Below are 22,724 nucleotides of genomic sequence, written 5' to 3' on the forward strand. Positions count from 1 at the left end.
GTGATTAACCACAAGCCACGAGAGTGAACTGGAGCATAATCATTAACAGCAGATCCTTGTTTCAAATGATAGATGCTCACCCGGTGAATCATTCGTGGTCTGCCGAAAACCTCCTTGAAGTGGGTTATGAAACTGGTCAGTGACTGAGTAACGGGTCCATTTTGTGACCAAATTGTTTCTGCCCATTGGAGTGCTCGTCCGTTCAATTTAGAGCTTATGAACACTACCTTGGTGCGATTGTCCGGGTACAGGTGCGGCTGCATCTCCAACCAGCGAACACTGCAGAAGGAAGCCATTGCACTCCTCCGCCGAGCCAGAGAAGGGCGCTGGTTTGGCCATGGGACTGGCGTATACCGATGGTGAAGGAGTGACGGCGGCGTTGACAGAAGTGATGGATGGTGTGGATGCAGGTGGATTGGTGGTGAGTACACAACGAAGACCATCCAATAATTCTTGAAAGGGTCTGTGGAACTCATGCTGTTCGCTCATCTGTGTTGGTAGAATAACTGTACAGCATGTGTGTAAGACTCATAATATAATTGTAAAGTAATTATTTCATTACTACTATGTACTTACATCAAAAAATAAGTACAATGTACTTATGGGTAAGGGTGGGATATGGGTAAGGTTAGGGAAAGCTTTGGTGGTATGGGTAGGTTTAAGGGAAGGGCTAAGGTGTAAGGGATGGGTCAACAGTGTAATTATAAATGTAATTACAGAAATTAATTACAGATGTAATTACATGCTGTTATGGACAGAATAGCGGGAAACACAGATTGCAAGCAGATGGTGTATTTATTGAGGAACAGCAAGGTAAACACAGCAGAGAAGGTAAGTAGACGGTGGATGGATATTAGATGAGGTAAATATACAACACTGATACTGTCCTTTTCTTACAGGTACACGGATGGAGTGGGCCAGTTCTTTATGGCTGCTACCTTCCCCTCGTCCATTTGGATGCCACTGCTGCTGATGTTATATCCAAGGAACTGCACTGAGGGTTGATGGAAGGAGCACTTTTCAGATTTGAAGAATAGTTGGAACTCTCAGGCATTTCAGGACCTCCGCAACGTGGTGGCAATGTTCGACAGAGGTGAGTGGAGTCTTTTAACGTCTGTGGTGATGAGGTGCTGATGGGGAACAGGTGTGTGTGATCAGTACTCTGGTGAGGGAGTGAGCAGTGATTGGCTGGTGGAAGAGCCTGGAGTGTCTGTGACACATGCAGGTGTTTTTAAAATATAAGTACAATGTAAAAACATGTATGTACACAATAAGTGCATTGTATCAAATGATTAATTTAAATGTAGGTACATAGTAGTTAAGGCCACTTAATATAAAGTGGGACCAATAAATCTTTCAATGAGTAAAACTGGCTGTGCCTATAGTATTATAGACTACACAACATTTATAATATTATTTTCAAATTAATTTGTAAATTATTATCATTTTAAATTATTGTCCCTGGATAAGTAGAGTACTCTTGAAATAAATTAGCAGTTGCTGGGACAGATTTTAAGTATCAATTCCACTTAAAAAGATGCAATCTAATCCTGTTTACATGAAATAAGCCTGCTCACGAGCAGGTTTAAGCTTACGGACCTGTTGCTATGGCAGCAAGTCCAGGATGAGCGTAGAAGAACCGAACAATCCAAGATCATGCCAAATCGCCATCAATCAAATCCAGCTAACCGAGTTAGTGATGTACGAAGAACGGGCCCCAGTGCCTGACCTCACAAATGCGCTTCTAGAAGAATGGTCAACAATTCCCATATACACACTCCTAAACCTTGTGGAAAGCCTTCCCAGAAGAGTCGAAGCTGTTCCCTTTCAAAAGCTTTACTCGAGCTGCACTTTATTCAGAGCTATGGGAACATCTTGAGTCATGACCAGCTGTGAATATGTGTAAAACAACGTCAATGAAATTGACCTGTATTCATAGCCTACATGACGTCACTGGAATGCGTTGAATGCGAGGCTATAATTAGATCTGCCACAGGTGCGTCTGCAGGTCTTTTGTCTTCAGAGGCTATACTGTGAAGTGTGTGTGAAGCAGCTCTGCTCAAACTCTTTCCTTCCTTCATCACTTTGTTAGAAGTTAGATATGACAGGCAGTGCGCAAAACTTTCTCTCCCCTTGTTCCTTTTTCAACTCTGTTTGACAAGTGAAAAGTGAACACACATATATATTATTAGGGGTGTAACAATACATCGATATATATCAATACATCGATCTAATGTCTAACGATCCGATGCATCGATGTAATGCGTAAAAAATCGATACCTGTGGGTTATTTATAGAGGCACCTTTGTTTTAACATTCTCCACATTTTCACACAATATCAGTCTATGCATTATCGCCAACGCATGAATTCTCATTTAAACTACTTTTCAGAACTTGTGAAAGACACTCGGGACAGTAGATGGAACTGTCACTGGCCGATCGGGCCAGTGCTGAATCTTCACGAAAGTTTATAATTTGCTTGTGTTTAAAGCCTTGCAAGCAGTGCGCACACATCTCAAACAGTGTCCGTTAGATCACAGCACTGGAGAATAGAGTGCTATGAATCGTTCTTCTCAGACACAGTAACTGAAATTAAAACTGTTAAAAGAATATGGTCAATAAACTGCCGCATAAGAGCGCCACGCGCTGTTACTCTGTGTTGCTTCAAGCACATCATTCTGCACACGGGATGCGCATATGTGCTTTGTGCCGCTCTGTATTTATAATAAATTTGCACAATGAAAGAATATTAATCTTATATTAAATCTTGTTTTGTCCTACCTATAATATGTTGTTGCTTCATTAAAAACCTGCACTATACATTTAAAAGAAATGTCTTTTAATTATTATACATTTTGAAATAAATGTTTGTTATATATTTTGGTTGAGTTAATAAAAATTTAACTGGTTGTGTAAAATAGGCTCAAAATATCGAAATATTAATCGAATCGAATCGTATCGTAATCGTATCGCAGAACTTTTTGACGTATCGGAAAATATCGAATCGCTAGCTATGAGAATCGATATTGTATCGAATCGTGATGAACTGTCCGATTTACACCCCTATATATTATATATTTGAGAGAAAGTCATGGCTGAATAAAGCAAACGGTGTGTGTCTCTGTGTTCGCGTTCCATCTCCGAATCGGACACACACCAGTATTGTTTTGTTTGTTTGAGGAAGAGCACGCTGCCCTTGTGTTGTAACAGGGCCAGTGCAAGCACTGTGAATGTTCACAGTTTAAGTGCTTTGCGTTCGCTTTGCTTATTTCATATGGGTAGCATTTGTTCGTGGGGCTCGTGTGGCGATCTGGCTAAGGATTGAGAGACGGGTCCATCCCTGTTGCTTTCTCTCTCTCTGGATCGTGATGTCCTTTTGCCAGGACCGAAGCGTGCCTCGGCACGTCTTCGGCTCGGGCGGAGAACACTGAAGTGTTTTCCATTGGAATGGAATGTGAGTTTGTCCATCTCTGAGCATTCATCCCGTGATGATAAAGCAAAAGGGAACTGCTCTGGGTGGTCCCTCATGCAGTGAAACACTAGCAGACCCCCAAAGCATTTATAAAATAAATGTGTCTTTGAGCCCATGACGTCAACCCGCTCGACTATCGCGGGTGTGATATTATTTTGTAAAAAAAAATATATATTTTTTATTTTATAAAAATGTATTTTTCCTCAATAATTTCAGACTTTAATAAGACTTGTCTTAACTATCCAACTATGTTAACTGTTATTAACATTTTTTACTTTATTCCTAAAAATATTAGTTGGACATTAAAAACCAATTACCTACCTGTTTCGCCATTTTACCATGTGAGGCTGACTCTGGAATGGTAACTTCAGTACCCTTATTTTGGGGTGGCACCTCAGTCTCAGGCCCTGTCTCTGTCCTCATAGTCACGTCTACTGGAGAAAAAGTTGTTTATTTATTACACAGTTCTCTACATATCAGTATTGCCAATGAAAAAACTACTCTGCTGTTAGTGCTAAATCACACCATTTATTGAACTCAGGGTTACAGAATTAGTTTTGAGTTGACAAAACCAAACCGATCCAATCAGGCTGTGTTGGTACGATGATGCTGATCAACTTTCACTGTCAACTCAGTTCATGGAGTATGCACATAAAAGTGTGACATCAGTAGCAAACAACCAATCACATGCCTTGAAATACAAAGAAACTATGATTATCTTCTCGCTAGAGAAGCGTGATTCACTTCTCAATTTTGCGAAAGATTAGATTTAAAATATAGAATATAAATATTTATGCAAAATATTTAAATGCATTTACACAGCAAGAAGAAAATAGTTCTATATGAAGGCAGACAACTAAAAGAACATCTTGTTATCAGTGCAAGTTGAAGTTATGAAGTTAGTTTTTATATATGTAGGGTTGAAAATAATCAAAGATATTTGAAAATAAACAAAGACATTTGCTTTACTGTTCCAACTCCCTCTATTTCTTACCACAAGGGCCTTTTGGAATTCCTAAAGACAAAGAGGTGTCACATGGACAAGGAAGGAATAAAAGATTTATCTATTGATTCTGAAGTACATATTATTATATTTATACTGAAGTCCCTATTATGCTATTTTAAAGGTTTCTACTTTTGTTTTGGAGGTCTCCTACAGTAGATCTACATGCATTAAGGTTAAAAAAACAACATTATTTTCTTATAATATACACTACACATTACATAAATTCTCAAAGAGTCTGACAGTTTGTTTGAAGATTCAGTCTCTCTAAACCTCTCCTTTTTGAGATCCTACTCTGCTCTGATTGGTCAGATGGCCCAGTCTGCTCTACCGCTTACGGCACGTGTCAGAAATGAAACGCCTATTACCATATCTGAAATTCAGTTCTCCTCTTTTCGTAGTGGATTTGCAGCATTAACATGTTGACAACACAAACCAAACTCTTCCAGACCTCAACTACAACTACAGTATTTCAGGGCAGGTCAAAGCAGACGTTATTCACAGGCAGCCAATGAAGACCAGAAGCTGACATTATGCAAATTTCTTACATTTACATTATTTTGTAGGTACTGTATGTAACAGAAACGTCTCGGTTACGTATGTAACCCTCGTTCCCTGAAGGAGGGACGTACGTCAGTAGTGACCGACTAATTGGGATATAGCCAGAGAGCCCTATCAGCTTCGAGTGAAACTAAACAAGCCAATTTAATTGGCATGCGATATTTGCATAATGTGCACCGCCCCCACCAGGTGGGTATAAATACCGAAGCAGATGCAATTGCACTCTGTTTTTCGCTGAGGAAACAACTTGAGTCTGCACTACAGCGAAGGCACAGGAACTGTGGAATAGGGACGTACGTCTCCATTCCCTCCTTCAGGGAACGAGGGTTACATATGTAACCGAGACGTTCCCTTTCAGTCGGTCACGCTCGACGTACATCAGTATTGATCTACGAATTGGGATCCCAAATAAAGCGCCACAGTTACTGACCCCTTCCAGCGCCCAGCGTAAGCTCCAGCCACCCGACGCACCTGGGCTTGGAGAAGGGGGCGAGCTTACACTGAGAGGGTCTACTGCTGTTCCGCAAGTCCCACTACAGTAAGACTTAGACAACGCTGGGGAAGAAAGTACAAAATACTCATGCTCACTTTCAAATCATCGAATGGCTTGGCTCCTAGTTAACTCTGTAATCTGCTTCTTCCCTATACCCCAACCTGATCACTTAGGTCATCTGAATCTGGCCTTCTCTCAGTCCCTCTGTGTCACTGCTCTTCTATGGGAGGCAGATCATTTAACGATATTGCACCCAAACTCTGGAATTCCCTCCCTAGGTCACTCTGCTGTACTATTAATATTTCTGAATTCAAATCCCTACTCAAAACCCATTTGTTCTCTGAATGTTACCACTTATAAGTTGTGCTCTGTTTTCCTCTGTCCATGATTATATGCTGCTGTGTCTTACCCTGTCTATATAATGGCCCCTTTTACTGTCTTTGTACTATCATTGTTTAATCTTCTATTATTGTCTGTCTTTATTACCTGTTGTCTGTGATTATTACCTATTCTTTGTATCTCCTTTGTAAAGCGTCCTTGAGCAATGGAAAGGTGCTATATAAAATGTATTATTATTATTAACCCTCTGGAGTCTGAGGCTGTTTTGGGGCCTGGAGAAGTTTTGATATTTATTCAATATTTATTGTCGTTACTATGAGCACTGGATACTGTGTTTTCAATTCATACTTGTAGCTGAGTGTACACAAATAAAAGAAGATATTCAACAGATTAAAATGGTGTATAACTCTTAATTGTATGTGCAACATTGACGGAGTATTTTGTGTCTCTTTCACACTGGTAAGAAAAAAACCGAGGAGGTATCACCGGCGATACCTCAGACTCCAGAGTGTTAAAATCACTCACTCCGTTTTTCTGACTCCAAATTAAAGGTCACTAGTTTCTTTGTTCATCTTTGTTTACAACATGATTTTTATATTTATATTTATATATTTTTTATATTTATATTTATAATCTTGGCTTTGTCATCCTGAAATATCACAGCAATATTGATCCAACCATAGACTCTTAGTATTTGCCTATAAATCCAAACAGCAACTTTTTTTGGCCAGGCAGTGTATATTATCAATACAGAGTTCAGGCATGAAACTCTAACCGGGTGCTGATGGTTCTTTCTATGCCGTGGCACCAGCCAATCAGAAGTATTTTCAAATCCATGCAACCATATATATATCATACCCTAGCCTGCGATCAACAAGGTGCACAATGTGAAAGCTCTGTTATGAGCAGAATGCTTTTGGAAATTCTCTGAAAGTCAACACCCAAGATAAGTAAACAGGTTTTCTTATGATAATGCACAATGCACAATGCTTAGTCTGCTTCAATTTCTTCAAGTGTCATACACAAGGTTTAAATCATGTCAACTTCCTAACCTACAGTGATCAATATGCATTTTAGCAGCTAGCGTATATGCATCACATTTGGAGCAGCAAGCAGATATGTTGTAAGGATACAGAAAAATAACTTGCTAAACTCTAAAGTGAAATGGGCTTCACTACGTTTTGGCATGAAATAGAGCTACAGCAATTCCAAATATTTTAGCAGCAGCAGCATGCTAAAACAAATGACCATATTAGCGAATATCAACAGCTTGCAGAATGCTAGCAGAAGTAAATGCGTGTTTCGCTATCGAGTAACAGTTCAGTTATCTGCTAACCACGGGTCGATAACTCTTGATTAAAATGCAACATATATTCACTTAGCATACTAAGTACGTGAGCAGCTACATATTTTTTGGGGGGAAATATACACTACTTCATATGGGATGAACAGAGAGTTACGTCATGTCGGATACAAAATTTCAGTATCAGATTTCACTGCTGTCCTTCAGAAAGGTATTCATTCAACTTACCTAAGTGTGTAAGTTAGTTCCAGTATTTTCAATGAAGCAGTACCAGTTGACGCCATAATTAGGCCTTTTACCTGGCAAAGCTTATGGGTCGTGTGGAGAGCGTCGGGTGTTCCGTTGCGTCGCATTGCTGGGCTGCGTGACGATCACGGACATGTTTGTTCATCCTGAGTGTGACTTCGGAGGTGTTTATCATCAGTCAGAATCAATAACTGCTCAAACGCAAGCATTTGTTTAACTACAGGAGAGTATAGGCCTAGCAGATTCATTGCAGTGCGGACATTCCATTTGATGTAGCGGCACTCCTACCTGCCAAGACAAGTGAGTGGTTTTGCACGATCTCGCAGCTATGTAATGAGTTCATGCTCCTGTGATGAGCGCTAAGTGCTATTGTGTTTGATATACGCTGTGTGTGTGTGATAAACACTGTGTGTTTGATATATGCAATTTTGAACTTTTCCTATACTCATGTACTAAGTGACGAAATATAACAGTGATTTGATAACCGGTTGTGACTCGTGAAAGAAATTCTTAAGAAATTCTTTCACGAGACTCAACTAATCTCTGCAATTCTCCAGCTGTGATCCTTGGAGAGTCTTTGGCCACTCAAACTTTCCTCCTCACCACACATTAGGACGATTTAGACACACGTCCTCTTCCAGGCAGATTTGTAACATCTTTAGTAGATTGGAACTTCTTAATTATTGCCCTGATAGTGGAAAAGGGGATTTTCAATGCTTTAGCTATTTTCTTACACCCACATTCTATTTTGTGAAGCGCAACAATCTTTTGCTGCACTTCAGAACTATATTCTTTGGTTTTACTCATTGTGATGAATGATTAAGGGAATTTGGCCTTTGTGTTTCCTCATGTTTATACTCCTGTGGAACAGGAGGTCATGGCTGGACAATTTCATGTTCATAATCACCCTGGTATGCTAAAAAAAAAAAAATGTAAATATGAATGGGAATATACTTCAGAGATCTTTTACTCATAAAAAAATTCTATGGGTGCCAATAATTGTGGCCAACGTGTTTTGGAGAAAAAACATTTATTTTATAATGTGATTTTCCCCCCACTTTACATTCTTTTCCTTTAATGAAAGGTTAGATTTTTGCTAATTTTATGAATTAAAGATAAAAAGGATAAAAAAGGATGCAGATTTATTGTTACAGTCATCTTTGATCATATTTTCCAAGGGTGCCAATAATTCTGTCCACCACTGTATGTGTATGAAGAATCATCATAATTCAAGTCATTAATGCGATTGTGAGATATTTCCGCCTAATTTAAAGAGTAGTTATTTCAGAAGTGTGGTTAATTTTTCAAACTTATACTTAACCCTCTGAGGTCTGAGGATTTTTGGGGCCCTGGAGAAGTTTTGACATGCCCTGACATTTGTGCTTTTTTAGTTGTTCATAAACATATTAATGGAAAAAGTGTCATTACACTGTTTTCAGCACAAACTAGGCTACAATAATATGTGAGGAACATGTATGTTCATGTTTGTTTGATTTTTGAAGGAATAACGTTTATGCGTGGTTATTGAAAAAACCAAAAAACTTAAGTCACTGAAATAAGGCCAAAAAATAATATTAAATCTGTGTTCACAAGACTTCTGTGTATTGGAGGTTGTAGACTAGAGTTTTTGCTTCAAAATGATGTAAAATTATCCTGCCTACTTGTTCATATAAAACAATATATTAATTTAAATTTTGTAAGACACTTTTTGTCAAGAAACACAGTATGCGTGGAGGCGTGAATCTTCATGAATAATGCTGTGATTCACACCTGAGAAGAAAAAAAGATCCACATAACGAGCTGCAAATTGACCTGCATAATAATGACCCGCATAATAATGAGGCCTTTCAGTCAGGTAGGTTATGTGAAAAACCCCTCTGTGATCATGCTGATAACAGGATTAATGTCCACTTTTGACAAAAAAAAAACAAAACAAAAACAAAAAACATGATTTTTGCTATCTCATGCATGCACGTATTATTGCACATCATGTGAAGAAAATTTTGTATAGCCCTATGTTAAATTACAATACCAGTCAAAAGATTGGACACATTTTTTTTTAAAAAAGAAGTCTTAAGTCTCTAACAAAATAATGGTTTTCTATTTTAACCCTCAGGGGTCTGAGGCTGATTTAGGGCCTGGAGAAGTTTTGACATGCCCTGACAATTGTCCTTTTTTAAGTTGTTCATAAACATATTAATGGAAAAAGTGTCATTACACTGTATTCAGCACAAACTAGGCTACAATAATATGTAAGGAACATGTATGTACATGTTTGTATTTTTGAAGGAATAACGTTTATGCGTGGTTATTGAAAAAACAAAAAACTTAAGTCACTGAAATAAAGCCAAAAAATATATATTAAATCTGTGTTCACAAGACTTCTGGGTATTGGAGGTTGTAGACTAGAGTTTTTGCTTCAAAATTATGTAAAAATTATCATTCCTACTCCTTCATATAAAACAACAGAGAGATTTAAATTTTCTAAAACATCTTTGGTCAAGAAACACAGTATGCGTGGAGGCGTGAATAATCATGAATAATGGATGATTCTCACCTGAGAAGACAAAAGAATCAGATAAAGAGCTCTAATGACCTGCATAAATAATGAGCTCTTTCAGTCAGGTAGGCTGTGAAAAAACCCTGTTGATCATGTCTCAGCTCATCATAATGTAAATCAAACATACAGAAAAAACAGCAATTCTGTGAAATATTATTACAATTTAAAATAATGGTATTCTATTATTAAAATATAATGCATTTCTATGATACAAAGTGTCTGAACAGTTATGTTACCTCTATGGCATTTCATATAGGCTTTTAGCTTAAAAGCATGCACATTTGGAGAAATATTGATGGATTCTCATGTTTATGTCAATTTTCTATACAGAGGAGTAATATTTATTCAATATTTATTGTTATCACTATGAATGCTGGATACTGTTTTCAATTCATCCTTGCAGCCGGAGGGCGCTCTGTGCACTTTTAGGCCACAAATGCCAATGCTAAAGAAGAATAGGCAATCCAGGAAATAACTGAACTAACAGAGGCCAGAGATCGCTAACTATGGCTATTCAAAACACTTTTCAAGACAATAAATACACGATTGAGACGATGTATGCATGTATTGACTGAATTTGCCTCTGAATAGCGCTGGCTCCGTGGGCGTGGCCGCATTAGCGGATAATGAGCTGAATCAAGGACTTCTGACATGGCTCTCTTTTAATACAGATTACATAAACACATAATGTTTGTTTTTTGTCATTAGTATTCATAAGTTACAGTTCATTTTCTGAGAACTATCAGATTGGAGTTTGTTCAGAGGGAGACAAGAGATCACGCATCATGTTAGTTTTCTTTATTTTACAAAAAGCACAACATTTTGTTTTGTACACAAATAAAAGAAGATACTCCACAGATTAAAATAGTGTATAGCTCTTAATTGTATGTGCAACATTGACGGAGTATTTTGAGTCTCTTTCACACTAGTTAGAAAAAAAAACACGGTGATCAAGCCGGCGTGACCACCGACCCGAGGGAGTTAATATACTTTAAAATATAATGTATTTCTGTGATGCAAAGCATCTGGACATTCCTACCTCTATGGCATTTCATATAGGCTACTATATTTGTTATATTATATAGCCTAAATGTTAATGTGCAGTTGACAAACTATACATCATTAAAAAGATCTAAGACTCAAGCTTCACATTTTGACCTCTGTTTTACTCTTAACATCTTATATTGACCTCAATTTCTTAATATGCTTAAAAACATGCACATTTGGAGAAATATCGATGGATTCTCATATGTTTATGCCAATTTTCTGTACAGAGGAGTAATATTTATTCAATATTTATTGTCATCATCACTATGAGCGCTGGATGCTGTGTTTTCAATTCATACTTGCAGCCGGAGGGCGCTCTGTGCACCTTTAGCCCACAAATGCCTCCTAAAGAAGAACAGGCACCATGTGACTTTCCAGGAACTAACAGAGGCTTCCAGAGATCGCTAACCATGGCTATAACATGCAGATAAACACTTTTGAAGATAATAAATTCACGATTGAAACGATGTATACATGTCTTGCCTCAGAATTTGCGTCTGAATAGCGCTTGCTCCGTGGGCGTGGCCGCATTAGCGGATAATGAGCTGAATCACGGACTTCTGACATGGCTCTGTTTTCATACAGATTACATAAACAGAGAATATTTGTTTTAGATTTGACTTATACGATTTAAAACCTGACATTTCAACATTACTTTAGACATAAATCTAATTTTTTTGTTATTTGTATTCACCAAGTTACACATCATTTTCTGAGAACTATCAGATAACGGACTTCATTCAGAGGGAGACGAGAGATCACGCATCATGTTAGTTTTCTTTATTTTGCAAAAAGCACAACATTTTGTTTTTACTCTGAGTGTACACAAATAAAAGAAAGTATTTCACAGATTAAAATGGTGTGTAACTCTTAATTGTATGTGCAAAATTGACCGAGTATTTTTAGTCTCTTTCACACTGGTAAGAATAAAAAACGAGGTGGTATCGTCGGCGATACCTCCGACTCCAGAGTGTTAATGTATACATACTTTCGTTTATATATGCTGTTTCAGTTTCTAAAGCTTATATGCTTAAGGATGTGCATTTTATATATGTATATATATATATGAGCAATATCACACGAGTAGCCGTGCGATATGGCTGTATATCAGCACGCTGTGATTCGTCCGTAGGCACGAGGCCGCAGGCCGAGTGCCGTAGGTAATCACAGCGTGCTGATATACAGCCATATTGCACGGCTACGAGTGTGATATTGCGTTTATACAACAGTTCGACAGCACGAGTGTGTAAAGAAATAAGAACAACAACAGAGTGTCTTTAAAACCCTCTTTTGTGCAGCACTACTTCCTTCCGCCACGGATTGAAATCTCAGGTTGTCAGTTGGACCAAGCCTCCGTTACTAATTCTAAAACGTCACTTCAGAACTAGTAACGAAGGAACGTTTAAAAACTCAAGTTGTCAGTTGAACCAAGTCTCCGTTACTAACTCTAAAACGTCACTTTAGAACTAGTAACGAAGGAACGTTGAGTCGCTTCATTGAAACACATTGAATTTTGTACAGTATTAGAGAGAGAGAGAGAGAGAGAGCGAGAGAGAGAGAGTAGGCTATTACCTGTGTATATTGCATTACATTCATTCTTCAAGTCGATGTCCATAATATTATATCCTTTATACAAGTCCGTTTGAATGTCCGCTGAGGAAAGCGATCTTTGTATTTGTCCTTTTTTACAGCTTTGGGAATCCATTACACCACAGCGCTAAAACAACTTCCTTTTGCAAAAGTTCCTTTCAATTTAAAAGTCTCTTGTGCTTCACTGACTCATTCTCCTGTAAAGTGTTGCCGCCATCTAATGGCGTATTAATGTAATGTTCACTCAATCCATATTACTTATTGGACATATTTATATAAAATAAATAATATTTATTGAACAACAAATAAGCACAATTGTACAGTTCAGTCAAACATAAAGCACTAGTTATTAAAAAAATTAGGTCACCATTTACGCTTGTATGTGGGTTTTACAAATATTTAACGAATGAAAAGGATTTTAAAGAGCTTGTGACAAAACCTCCTAACTCTATTGGATCCTCAAACTGTCAATCAAGCCTCATTAATCTGCCTCACCTCCTGAATGAAGTGCGCACGCAGTTTGGACATCTCCTCTGTGCAATGCAAAGGTAAATAAAGATCTGATGTTTGGAAAAAAATTGTAAAGCGTTTTCTTTACTCAAAAAACCATATGTTTATAAAGTTTAGTTGTGGAGACCAGGGCGGGCGAGAGCCGTGAGGGAACGGCGCAAGGCCGGTGGCGCGAGTGTTAATGAGCTTCACCTGGGAGGCGCACCGGCCTTGAGTCCCTCACAGAGGAGCTCCGGGAGCATAAAAGGAGGAGCGACTACAGTGAAGGATGAGAGAGGACCAGGCCTGGACTCTATTTTACGTTTTATTATGTTTGTGTGGCCGGCAGACGTCCGCGAGGGTCTGCCGGCATTACTTTCGTTTTGTTCTTTGTTTATTTTGAATTAAAGTTTGGTTGAATGTTCGCCGGTTCCCGCCTCCTTCTTCCCGTATCTACTAACCGTGTTACATTGGTGCCGAAACCCGGGAGGAAGGAGGGACATGCTGTCGGAGCCCTCGCTGCTGAGGGGGATCGCGGTGCTGAGGAGTTCGGGCAGCGCGGGAGTGTGAAGACCGCGAGAAGCTGCCCGAGGCGGTGGTGCTGGAGCCTAGTGACAGGTGGGACGGAGACCCGGATGCCGTGCTCCTGGGATGAGGTGGGGTGGCTGCCATCCAAGAGGGAGCGGAGGAGTCGCCGCCGTTCGCCGTGGGCCGGAGCCTGCTGCCGTCCGCCATAAAGGGGAGGAGCAGGGAACGGGGGACTCGCTGCCGGCTGCCCTCAGTCCGGAGGAGCCATCGCCGGCCGCCAGGAGGCGGTCGAGGATCGGGCCGTCCACCGTGCGTCCAGTGCCACCGCATGGCACCGCGAGGAAGAGCATCCCGGCTGGCTGAGGACCGAGCGGCAGTGTGTCTGGGAACCGGACCAAGAATTTTTTTTTCTCTCTTTTTCCTCTCTCCCCTCTCTCGTTCTGTCGCTCCCCTTGCTTCCGTCTCCTTTCTCTCGTCTCGTCTGTCCTTACCCCCAGGTGCTGTGGCCGCCGAGACAGGCCCGGGGGGGAGTTGAGCGCAGTCTCGGAGTACCCCCGGCCTGCGAGGGGCGATGGGGGTATGTGGCGACCAGGGCGGGCGAGAGCCGTGAGGGAACGGCGCGAGTGTTAATGAGCTTCACCTGGGAGGCGCACCGGCCTTGAGTCCCTCACGGAGGAGCTCCGGGAGCATAAAAGGAGGAGCGACTACAGTGAAGGACGAGAGAGGACCAGGCCTGGACTTTATTTTACGTTTTATTATGTTTGTGTGGCCGGCAGACGTCCGCGAGGGTCTGCCGGCATTACTTTCGTTTTGTTCTTTGTTTATTTTGAATTAAAGTTTGGTTCCCGCCTCCTTCTTCCCGTATCTACTAACCGTGTTACATTAATGTTTTACGTATTTGAAGAGCGGAGAAGAGTCTGATATGTCCCGTCTAGTTGTAGCCAATATGCTATATAAGGATGTAACGTAACGTTTATTATTATCAAATTTAATATAGCACAATTCGACTTGCTCTGGAACAAATAATAGATTAATAAGACCAAAGATTGCCCGTTCTATGTACTCAAATTGAATTATGTCTCATGTTTAGCCACTATAAGAGCCAGCGGCAAATCCCCGAGGCACTGGCCGAGATTAAGCTGTTCTCGGCGGTTACAGAAGCACTGAACGGCCGCTGACGCACTCGAGCTTGCATCTCCGAAAACGTCAAAACAAATTGTAAAATAGGCGCTGTTATTAAATATGAGTCACATATTTCAGGTCTAAACAACAACATTCTCGCCTAAAAAACTATTAAAACTATAGTTCGTGGTACAAGAAGTAGTATTTGTAAAAAATTACGGTTGATTTGATCGGCCGCCATGACGGTCACTTCAAGCGGAGTGATACAAACGGTGAAAAGGCAGTAGGAGTGCTGTTATCACTGAAATATCGCATGGCTATCAGCCAATCAGATTCGAGAACCAGACAGAACTGTTGTATATATATATATATATATATATATATATATATATATATATATATATATATATATATATATATATATATATATTGCATTACAGTACTGCATACAGTTTTACAGTTTACATCTAATGATGTTATCTGATAGTTTACATGTGATAATCTTATCCTGTTTGTTCCAAATCATTTTATTTCTCCTTTCCTTTGTTTAGACCACACATATACACCTATACACAACCATGCACAAGATTGTATACCAATGTAACCAGTGAACTTGAAGGACATTAAAGTAACCTAACTGGAGTCCCTGTCTCTGTGTCCTTACCGACACTCCATGGCGATGACCAAGTTAACCTAAGAACTAGCACACCTTCCCTACAGTCTTGCATTGACATAGGGGTAAATATAAGCATTTATCAGCAGCTATACGTTCAAGTCTATAGCAGCAGCAAGCTTTACATAATATACTGCGACTAAACATAGTACATGAGGATGGTCAGAGTAATGGGCTTCTCGCATATACACCTTAAATGGGGCTTTCTATTTGCTCAACTGCCAAAACACTTCCAAGGCTGATTTCAGTCACCCTAGTGCGTTCGGGCGGGGTCAGCCGAAGCACGTTAGAATATTGCTTCATTATCCATCTGTTGTTCAAATGACATCAACTATGGGACTATACAGGTTTTTCCAATTACAAATATTAAAGGATGCTAAATCTTTATACTATTTGCTTAGGTGGGAGATTCTTTTCTCTCTTAGCTTGCAATGTGTTTATCATTGTTAAAGCACGTATGCATGTTCTAATTGGACATGTTTGTGCCTTTAGGTTTAGGCATTTGGTGTTAAGCCATTTGGTGTGTAGCCAGGCATACATAGTCTTAAAGGGATTAGAGCCAAGCTTAAGCAACTACCAGTCCGATCTACTCCAAACTTCACATATATTTTATAAGAGTCTTGGCCTGAGGACATCTACATGGCAATATTCAGTTACAGTCATAACGTCACCCACTGGCAACAGGAAGTGACATGTTTAACACGGTGATTCACTACTAGCAACAGACTAAAATATGCAAGTTATCGTCATGAAAGAGGAAGTTGTTGTAACTTGAGCATACAAGGTCCAATCTTCCTCAAATTTCACATGTTTGATAAGTGCCCTGGCCTGAAGACATCTACATGCCAAAATGTAGTTATAGTCATTAGAGATGAAGATCTTTGCCCGAACCCGACGGGACCCGACGGGACCCGGTGGGCTCGGTCAGGTTCGGGCTTAATTTCTATCATTTTATACGGGCTCGGGCCGGGCTCGGGCCGGGCTCGGGCCGGGCTCGGGCCGGGCTCGGGCTTGCGCGGTAAATGAGCAGTCATGTGATGCGTTTCGATTAGCGCGAGAAAGATGCGAAAATGGATGCTGAGGAGGTGAAACGGAGGCTTGCTTCTGGCGAATATGTTTTGGTTGCACCTGCAAGCAAGCAAAGTCTGAGGTGTGGAAAAAATTTGACCATGTGCATAATGAGAATAATGAACCAGTGGGTTATGTGAAATGCAAAAAATGCAGCATTTTGTTAAAGTATGACAGCAAAACGACAGGGAATTCGTCGCTGATAAGGCATGTTGATCGAAGCTGTTCAACACCTGCCAGTGCCCAGGATCAACCTACAATCAGATCGTTTGTTACAGCATCAAAACCCATCCCTGCAAAGGTGAAACAAACGATGACGGAGAAGTGTGTCAGCTTTTGCTGTAAAGATATTAGGTCTTTTAATATCGTAAATGGCGAGGGGTTTGAAGAGCTGGCTCAAGAACTAATAAATGTCGGGGCTGTGTATGGGAGGGTTCCCGTAAACTCTGTTATTCCCCGCCATGTGACAATTGCGAAGAGGTGCACTGACATGGCAGAAGAAAAGAGGGAAGCTTTAGTACAGAAACTTAAAACTTTGTTGAAGGATGGCACAGTCGCAATGACCACAGACATGTGGACAGAGGATTATAGGAAAATTAGTTATTTGACAATCACATGCCATTTCATAAGTGAGGATATGGAACTGGTGAATAAAACCCTGACAACTACAATGTTCCCTTTGGAAGAGGCAAAGACGGGAGAAAATATCAGACGGGAGATATTAAAACTACTGGTGACAAAGTTTGGCCTTGACGCTTCCTCTCTCAGCAAAATTGTATGGGTGACCGATGAGGGGGCAAACATTAAATTAGCTCTGTGGCCATACCAGAGATTAGACTGCATTGACCATGTCATTAACACGGTACTGCGCCATGGACTCGACATTGCCGAGTTATCCAAAGCCGACGGTGCTCCGGACATAGGAGATACCATTTCTGCTGCTAAATCATTAGTCAGGTACGTTAAACAGTCAGGGTTAGCTGCGCAACTGTCAACAACATTGCTGCAAATGGGAGACACTCGGGTTAAGTACGGTGTACTACTTCCACTGACTTCTATACAGGCCATTTATCATGAGCTCCATGAAAAGCTGGAGGCACGAGGGGAGAGCGCGCGCATTGAAAAAATAGCACCGGAAACACTGGGCTTTTTGATAGACTTTCTGAAGCCGTTCTATGAAGCACAACGGGAACTTGAGGGAGACACATATCCAACACTTAATCGTGTGAGAAACTGAAACGTCACTGTCAGCCCAATGCCCTGGACTCCCCTCAGCAAGCTGTCGTGCGTAAACGTCACGAAGACTGGCTCACGCGTAAAGTAATAATACAGGACCTCCACAATATCGCAACGTTCCTCTGGCCAAAATTTAATCAGCTGAGAATGTTGTCACACCCAGACAGGAATGCCGTACATGCTCATGTCCGCACTCTTCTGCAAGCCATGGCTGCAGGTGCACTAGATGTGGAGATTCGTGACCCAGAGCTCTCTGGAGACGAACCCACTCCTCCGGCAAAAAGAGCGAATTTTGCAGAGTGGGAAAATGTACAGCAAGCTGACCGGGAAGATGACGAGGTCACTCGCTACATTAAAACGGCTGTCATGGAAAATGAAATGGATGTTCTTGGCTGGTGGAAGATCAATAAGCCATCCTACCCAAAACTTGCAAAATTAGCCAGATCAGTACTATGCATCCTAGCCAGTAGCAGCAAAGGGTGTTCAGTGCTGCTGGACGCACCATCAGTGAGCGCAGGACTGCGCTGAAGCCATCTACAGTGGATTCAATAATTTTCCTCCACAAAAACATGTAGCTTAATCTTGGTGAGTAAAGGTTTTTCAAATTAAAACTAATTTTAGTCTTAAATGCATAATGTAGATATAGACTAATGTTGGCATTATTCTTTTATTAAATTTCAGCTGCTATTCACCGTCACGTTGAGGCCAGATTGTAGAGAGAAGTGGTGAAGCATATCCCGCGAAGCCTTTATCTTAATTTGTTTATTGCCAAATACCCATCTTAATTTAGAATTTTTCTTAATTTAATTTAAGAAAGTCTCGTTTTTATTGGCGCGTTGGCTTATAGTGTATAGGTCTATTTAGAATGCTGAGATGTTACGATGTTACAGATGACTTTTTTTTTTTCTTTGTTCCAACTTCCAAGTGGCCTATACGTTAGTCATGAATAAATTATGTTAAAACATGAATAAATGACTCATTCTTGACAAAAGCTGTGTGCGTTATTTAAATAATGTCGGGCTGTGAACGGGTTCGGGCTTTTGAAAGATGTCAATCAAAATGTACTTGTCGGGCTCGGGCCCTGTCGGGCCTAACTTTTAAGGCCCGATTACAGCTCTAATAGTCATATCACCACCAGCTGGTAGCAGGAAGTATGGCAAATACAAAGGAGTGATGTAGTCCTCCTATATTTATATACTTAAATGCATATTGCCCACCATGCTCTGGCATAGGTGCGAGGGCCCTTGCATTGCTGATTGCAGGTTTAATTTTCAGTATTGTCTATTTAGTTGTCTTGTATTTCTGTATTTTTTGTGTTCCAGTCTTTCCTCTGTCATTACAGTGGAGTCTGTGCTGCCAGCATTCACCTGCATTCACCCCAGTATTGATCCCAGGCTATGTGTTTGGCTGCTGCTCTGACTTTCTCTGGGCACGGACTACACTTTGACTATGTACTGGTTGCTGAACAATTGCCTACTGCTGATTTCTGCCTTGAGCTGGCTGACTCCTGGATTTTCTCTGTCACTCTGTTATTTCTCTCTGTCATTTTTTATTTTCTGACAGCGTAACAGAAACTGACAATATGATTATTTTTAGAAAAGACCTCGAATGCACCCTATTGCAAATACTCAGTACAGTAACTAACACTGAAATTAAATTGTACTAAAAGGTTACATTTATTTAGGCATGCACAGAGGCCTAAATAGAAGATGTCCCTAGAAATCTTTAATTCAGCCCTTCTATGCTTGCAGAGGTGTTATTCACATCCATTGAGCGCTACAATTGACACATTTTACGTCACCATTTGACATTTTTCCCCTCAAACGCTGAAACTACTGTTTATATAACACAATGTGTTTCTGTGACTGTCCAAAGTATAAATATGAGGCACATAATTGGATGTCTGTTGTTAGGCATCTATCCATTACATTTTAACATTGCATCATTTCAAACTAAACACGTGAACGTCTTTAAATGCTGGAAAACTGAAAGAGAGGGGATGAGAGGGAGGATGGGCTGCCTTAGTAACGAGAATCAGTTTCCATGGAAACAGATTTGACCATTATTTTTTAATCTTTCCAGAAAGTAATGCAGATAAAAAGAGAATAAGTGAGAGTTTCAGAAACACATAGGAAAATAACAGAGTGAAAGGAAAGACAGAAGGAAGACACAAAACAAAATATAAGAGGGTTTAACACAACAACAGAGCCAGAAAAAGTTGCAAAAGTTGCATAAAGCTGATCTACAAAGGTAGATGATTTGTGCATTTTGCATTGCTATGTGGGCCCACACCAGATGGCCACTGAGGGACATGATATGCCAAAGGCACAACCATCGTCAGTAGGGTAGCATTTACTACAGCACTGACTGCCACTTCTCTTTTAATCCTTATCTGAGTCTGAATTCACTCATTTACATGTGTAATTCTCTATGTAGTAAATGGTGAATGAGTGAATGGTTTAGACAGAATATCTCTGAATATGACTGAATGTGTAAATACAGTAATGCCTTGCTTATGTCGTTTAATCTGCCTCATGAGTTTATCACTGTGGTGAGATGGAACTGGTCATGATGGAATTTAATTTTGCAAACTGCAAACAAGATGGACTCATTCAAGATGACTCTCTGATTCTCCTTTTTTTTGTTTTTGTTTGGTTGTTCTATTTACTCTTTTTTTTTATTTTTATTTTTTTATAAGTTTTACCAGAGATGAACTCCCTAACATTAAGCAACACATATCAGACAATATTCGTCCAGTTTTTGACTATTCAGACATTTTGCTGGACATTCTAGTTGGAGGGGCAGGGGAGCTGCTCAAATGTGAGGTCAGACGCAGACAGGGGAAACGCGCTGGCTCGCTGATTAAGATCTGCACACGCGGGTTCTGAACTGCGCTCCCAAGTATTCATCTTGTGAATCTCTGATCCCTCCTAACAAAATAGACATATTTCTCCTCACCCGCATTAACAAAGACTTTTCAAACTCATGCATTCACTGAAGCCTGGCTGAGTGAAGCTATTCCAGACAATGCGTTACATTTGTCGGGCTTCAAGCTGTTCAGAGCTGATTGTATCATGGAGGTAACAAGTAAAACAAGAGGTGGTGGATTGTGTTTCTACATTAATGAAAGTTGGTGTAAGATGTAACAATGCTGAAGATGTGCTCTCCTAATTTAAAGGCACTTTTTATAAACTGTAAATAAACTCTTTTTTTCGCGCTCGGCGCAGGAGTTTTCCTCTTTCATTAAATTCCTCTTTCATTCAATGTTTAGACCCCTCCAGACACATGTGTGAACTCGGCGCTGCATCAGCTAGCTGAACAGATCACAGGCACAGAGAAATGATACCCGGACACTCTTATAATCATCCTTGGGAATTTTAAGCAAATCGTGAACTGCGAAAATATAGACAGCACATTACATGTCCCACCAAAGACAGTAATACACTGGACCACTGTTACACCACAATAAAGGTCACGTATCACTCTATCCCATGTGTAGCTTTGGGGCTCTCCGATCACTGTCAAGTAGGGGTGTGATGAGATCTCGTGTCATGAATTGTGACGAGATTTCTCGTTGAGGCGAAAAGCAGTCTCGTGATAGTGTAAGGGTGAAATTAGGAAAGAATATGCCACTGCTACATTTACATTATGCCTCCACTGTCGTTTTGCTTTTTATAGACATAAAAAAACATTGAATTCAGTTGGAGTATGTGCGATCGTGAAAGTCAAAGTAAACGCGAGCCAATACCCCGCATTTGAAAGCGGCTCCCTGATGCATGCAAATATCTTCCAATATGAAAGATATGGCTGGGCTGGGCTGTGTAGTTGTAAACATCTCTCGTTCTAACGTTAGTTAACTTTACATGAACTAAGGAAGAACAATAATTTTACACTATTTTAGTTCATGTTAATTTCAACATTTACTAATGCATTGTTAAAATCAAAAGTTGTATTTGTTAACATTACTTAATGCACTATCATGAACTAAACATGAATGACTATTTTTATGTTTAACTAACATTAACAAAGATTAATAAATACTGTAGCAAATATATTGCTCATTGTTGATGTTGGTTAATACATTAATGTTTATAAATGAGACCTTATTGTAAAGTTCAGGAGTTCAGGAGTTCAGTTAGGAGATCAAAAGTTGTAGAAGCTCATAAATCATGTACAGTAAGGTCTGAAGAGACCTGTATGAAATTATACAGGAGAGAAGCCAGTCAGTTGAGTTTGCGGCAAAACGTTTTACAGTGCTTGAATATTGTTGTCTTTTACTGCAGATGATAATTCATACTTCGAAAGTAGAACTGAAATGACATTAATTACAAGATGATTAGTTAAAACGTTTCAAATGCACCTGCAGATTATTTTTCTAATCATCTTTGAGGATTTCTGATGCATGTCCTTAATTTAATTTCATATGTTGGTATTAATTCAGTGTTTATAATGCTAATACTTGAACTTAAAAGAATTTTAACCCAAACTGAATGGGTTTCTAGAGAGCAAAGTTTTGTGAAAAAAGTGGAAGACTTAAACACAAAGTGTGTAAAATAAACTGTAAAAAGGATTTGATGATCACTAGTGATAGTATTTTACTCTGTGTTTTCATCATTCAGGTTTGATTTCAGCTTTAATGCATGTTTTTTTTTTAACAAAGCAGCTGATATTGCCATAGAAACTAGTGGGCTGCCGACTCGCTTTCACCCCAAAATGGCGGAAACGCAGGGCCGCTGCTGGGCGCCGGTGTTGCAATCTTGTTAGTGTTCTTTGACACTACTTCCTGCCCAATGCTTCTTCTCTATCCCCTTTTAGGCAGACAGCCAACTCAGAATACAGATCGCCCCATACTGATAGGGTTAACTATAACATACCAAAGCTATGTGACAGTAAAACTGTTACAAGCTTTACAACTTTGCGGTCTGTTTACATTTACATACAGCTACATTACATACTGCATGAAAGGTAATTTTCAAAAATCCATAATAGTTACA

The 22,724-nt window shown here is 40.0% G+C and overlaps 2 protein-coding genes across 3 annotated transcripts in view; both read right to left on the reverse strand.

Annotated features, from left to right (window-relative positions):
- Positions 1-22,724, reverse strand: part of LOC125263285 — a 1,003,076-nt gene that overhangs the window by 258,180 nt on the left and 722,172 nt on the right. The window lies entirely within an intron of this gene.
- The window catches only part of LOC125263293 (band 4.1-like protein 1), a 134,003-nt gene that overhangs the window by 94,626 nt on the left and 16,653 nt on the right, over positions 1-22,724 (reverse strand). The window contains exon 2 of the mRNA XM_048182304.1: positions 3,794-3,906. Coding sequence (XP_048038261.1) covers positions 3,794-3,895 — 102 coding nt within the window. The 5' untranslated portion in view covers positions 3,896-3,906. The remainder of the gene's footprint in view (positions 1-3,793; positions 3,907-22,724) is intronic.

This window comes from Megalobrama amblycephala, linkage group LG2 (assembly GCF_018812025.1).
Source record: "Megalobrama amblycephala isolate DHTTF-2021 linkage group LG2, ASM1881202v1, whole genome shotgun sequence".
In the NCBI taxonomy this organism is placed as follows: domain Eukaryota; kingdom Metazoa; phylum Chordata; class Actinopteri; order Cypriniformes; family Xenocyprididae; genus Megalobrama; species Megalobrama amblycephala.